The sequence below is a fragment of the Lucilia cuprina genome, chromosome 6, assembly GCF_022045245.1.
Source record: "Lucilia cuprina isolate Lc7/37 chromosome 6, ASM2204524v1, whole genome shotgun sequence".
NCBI classification, from domain to species: domain Eukaryota; kingdom Metazoa; phylum Arthropoda; class Insecta; order Diptera; family Calliphoridae; genus Lucilia; species Lucilia cuprina.
Window position 1 is genome coordinate 38178515 of NC_060954.1, and position 3903 is coordinate 38182417.

The 3903-nt window shown below is 29.4% G+C and overlaps 1 protein-coding gene across 1 annotated transcript; it reads right to left on the reverse strand.

Annotated features, from left to right (window-relative positions):
- Window positions 1–1938: 1938 nt before the first annotated feature.
- LOC111677218 (muscle-specific protein 20) lies at window positions 1939–3559 on the reverse strand. Its single transcript, XM_023438307.2, has 3 exons — window positions 3410–3559; window positions 2359–2691; window positions 1939–2289 (listed from the first exon to the last, which is right to left on the reverse strand). The coding sequence occupies exons 1-3, from the start codon at window positions 3437–3439 to the stop codon at window positions 2098–2100; spliced, it is 555 nt and encodes a 184-aa protein (XP_023294075.1). The 5' UTR covers window positions 3440–3559; the 3' UTR covers window positions 1939–2097.
- Window positions 3560–3903: the final 344 nt, after the last annotated feature.

A 3903-nucleotide genomic window follows, 5' to 3' on the forward strand; every position in this document is an offset into this window, starting at 1 on the left:
CCTTTCAACTATAGCAATACATAAACCAACTAAGGATGTGTGAATAAAATTTGCTTGACATACTGAACTTGATAACTTTCCAATCATTGTAATATCTGGAATAATATCGCATTCGAGATTATTGGATATAATTTCGGCTAAAGTCTGGCATTAATAAAGAAAATTTTTAAAGTTTTACACATTATAATGTTTTAAATTTTCCCCATACCATTTGGTCAATTACGTTTAGTTGTGTCGTAATCCTATGTGTTTTTTATTGTCATTTTACATCCTAATTGCTCATTTATGAAAGTGTTTCCCGCCCCTCGTTAGTTTTACCTCACAGGATCTTTGTGTTTTGACTCTTTTCAAGAGATCCTACGTGTTTCTTGTTGCCTTGTTGTTTCGAACGGGTTTGCATTCTTTAGGTTAACATTCTCTATTCCTCTCACATAAATTTAACCCTACAGCATCATTATGTTTCGACCCATTTTAAGAGATCCTATATGTTTCCTCATTGTTTCGAACGGGTTTGCATTCCTTAGGTAAAATTTCTCTAATCCCCCTTTCTTTATAGCAAGTACATTTGCACTTTAATTGCTGATTATCCCCGAGTGAAAAATACATATATGATTTTAAACTTACTGTAGTTTACCTTTATTATCCGATATTATCCTAATGGCATTTTCGGTAAATATGTTAACTTTTGGTGGTGCCACATTATTCCAATACTGTTTTCACATTTCGCTATAACAGCGACTTCTGCATGGAAGGTAGTGTTGTGATTAGATCGAATCTGAAGAAATACACCTAAGCTGCTATCGGGCCTGTTTGGCGCTCCTTTTCGTGAAAAATGTATTATATTTTTAAGTTCAGAAACTTAGTTTCCTGGACTTAATTGCTAAGTATAATCCAATCAGTTATTATTTCTGAAATAACATAACTTCCAAGATACTTGAAATTAATTTGGACGAATGACTGTCAGGGGCAAAGGAAGTTCGTTGCCGAATACTCCCGAGTGCTCTGATACTCATATGATTGTGATTAGGTAAACTATAATATATATGAACTTAAAAGGATCCAATGTAGATTCCCAGGTCCATATTGCCAGTTTAAGGCCATCAACGTATTTTCTTGATTTCCATTTACCATGATATGCTTTCTAAGATCAGTGCTTTAAAGTTACCAACAAATTCTACTATACTCCCGAGTGCTCTGATACTCATATGATTGTTATTAGTTTAACTATAATATATATATATGAACTTAAAAGGTTCCAATGTAGATTCGCAGGTCCGTATTGCCAGTTTAAAGCCATCAGCGTATTTGCATTAATGTTCCTTTTAACATGATATGCTTTCTGGGATGAGTGTTTTAAAATTCCCAACAAATTATATTCCTAATATGCAGTTGGGATTGTCTATATTGATCCTTGGTCAATTAACTGAAATAGAGACAATATTGTAAGGAGCTTGTAGTGGTTTTATTCTAAAGATATCTGAACTATAAAGTTATGTCACAAATGTGTTCTTGCTATTCCAAATCTATTATTTTAAAAAATTTTACTCGATTCCAAATTAAGAGTTTTTAAATATGACCCATTTCATTTAAGTGATCAATTCATTTTTTAGAGTTTTGGTTGTGGTAGAACTTATTGAAATTGTAGTGGTTACTTTCGAAAAATATCTGGACATTTAATTATGTCACGAAAACTTTTTACTCAATTCCAAATTAAGAATTTGAAATAAAACCCATTTAATTTAAGTGATCAGTTCATTTTTTATTATTTGAAACGCGTTTCTTTATTTTTTTCTATTATTTTAACTAATTTTACATTTTGTTTAAATATAAAATTAACTTAAACATAAACTTATGTTTACTTTACATAAAATACAAAAAACTTTTTTTACTCTTTTAATTAAAAAAAAAATACAATTTCTTTCTAATAAATGTTTGTGAGATTTGTATAGAAAAGAAAAATGTATTGGTGTTGTTGTTGTTTTTTGATGAGAGTGTGTTTATATGTATATGTTTTTTAAAAGGAATTTTTAACTTAAACTAAAACCGTACAAAATTTTGAGTGATGGGGGTGTGGATTTAATGTAGGCCTGAAGGCATTTACTTGCCGAGCAAGATTTTACGGCCAGCACCGATGTTTTGACCAGATTGGGTGGCACCCTTGTTGGTACCGGCTTGCAAGCCAATAACGGTTTGACCAGCCTTCAATTGTTCTTCGGTGAATTCACGTTTGCATTCATCAGCAGGCTTGGGGCCCAAGAAGGGACCTTTGAATTCAGGGTGTTTGTAGCACTATTAAGAAAAAAGAAATAAAATATTAATAAATTATTCTTTTGAGAATTTAGAGTTTTTATAACTTACAGCACGGCCCAAAGCAAAGATGGTGTTGGTTACTTGGGCAATATCCTTCTTTTCCCACAAATCAACAGTTTGGAATACATCAAGATCGGGTACACCGTAAGCCTTCAAGGCCTTTTGGAAGTTGTTGATGTTTTCCATCATCTTGAATTGACCGCCAGAGCTGTTGATCTTGGGCACAGCATTGGGAGACAAAGTGTTGATCAATTTGCACAAAACTTGACCGTCCTTAAGATGTTCCTCGTATTCAACACCACCGGGGAATTTTTCACCCAAAATGGCTTCAATCCATTCTTGGGCTTCTTTGTCCATCTGGGGGTTACGCTTGCCAGCGATCTAAAAAGATAAGTCAAGTAAATTAAAGATTAATTAAAAAATATTAAAAAAATTATTTTTGTGAATTAAACTAAATTATTTTATAAATGTATCTTTAAGTGAACCAAATTCTTTAGTTTAATTGTAAACTTTTAAGATTGTTGAATTTTTATTTTAAAAATCTAAACATTTTTCTTAAAAAAATTTACAATTTTTAATAATTAGTTTTACAATTTTGTTAATTTTTTCAAATTTATTAAAAGACAATTTTATTTATAAGAAATTTTAAATAAATTTCGATTAAAATTCTGAATATTTTAATAATTTTTTATTGATTCTAATAAAATAAATCAAAAGTTTAATATTATTATTTTTTAAATTTCAAATTTTTGAAAATTTTAATATTTGTGTTTATATATTTTTTTATAATTAAAAATTTTTTATTTCTTGTTACAAAATTTTACGATTTCTTTGAACAATTTAAATTTTTACACATTTTTTTAAAATTATTTGAAGAATAATTATTATATTTTTTTATTAGAACAACTTCAAGGTTAAATTAAGGTTTTTTCAAGGTTTTCCAACCTGAAATTTTCCAAAAATATTTTTTACACTTTTTCATAATTTTGTAAATTTTATGATTATTTTTTAATTTTCATTGTTCCAAAGTTTTTCTTGATTCATTTCACTTAATTCACTTTAAAAATGCTCCTCTTTTTTTCACTGATTTAATATTCACCTTAGCCTTAATAGCACGTTCGAGAGACATGTTTGGTTTGTGTTTTTGTTTTGTGTTTTGGAAAAGTTGCTTTGCTAAAAATCCAAAGTAGACTGATACTGATCCTCGTCGATGCTAGAGTTTATAAACACCTTGATTTTCCATTCACAATAAACGTTATTCACGTTATTTTTCCGCCGCACCCACACACTCTCGCTAAATAAACGAATAAAGAAAAAAACCACTCAAAACCCAATTAGCTCTCACGCTCTCCGTAAAGATCATCACAAGTCCATGAGCCAAAATATTAACTCATTTTAACGGAAAATTTCCAAAAATATCTACCAAATATTTCACTCACTCAAGAGTATAAATTTAGCTACATACGCCCACGCATTTTGCTAAATTATATTAGTAAAATTGTACAAAAATTTTCATCATAAAGTACAAACTTATGTTTTTTTTTTATTAATAATAACAAGATGAGTGTACATTTTATAATTATATGTATATTT

What these genes read in the sequence shown, in the direction of transcription:
- LOC111677218 (XM_023438307.2), bottom strand. Translation starts at nt 3,439, where the DNA reads ATGTCTCTCGAACGTGCTATTAAGGCTAAG. An exon ending in AACGTGCTATTAAGGCTAAG is followed by an intron (nt 2,692 to 3,409) that starts GTGAATATTAAA and finishes TTATCTTTTTAG; the next exon opens with ATCGCTGGCAAGCGTAACCC. An exon ending in TCTTTGCTTTGGGCCGTGCT is followed by an intron (nt 2,290 to 2,358) that starts GTAAGTTATAAA and finishes TTTTCTTAATAG; the next exon opens with TGCTACAAACACCCTGAATT.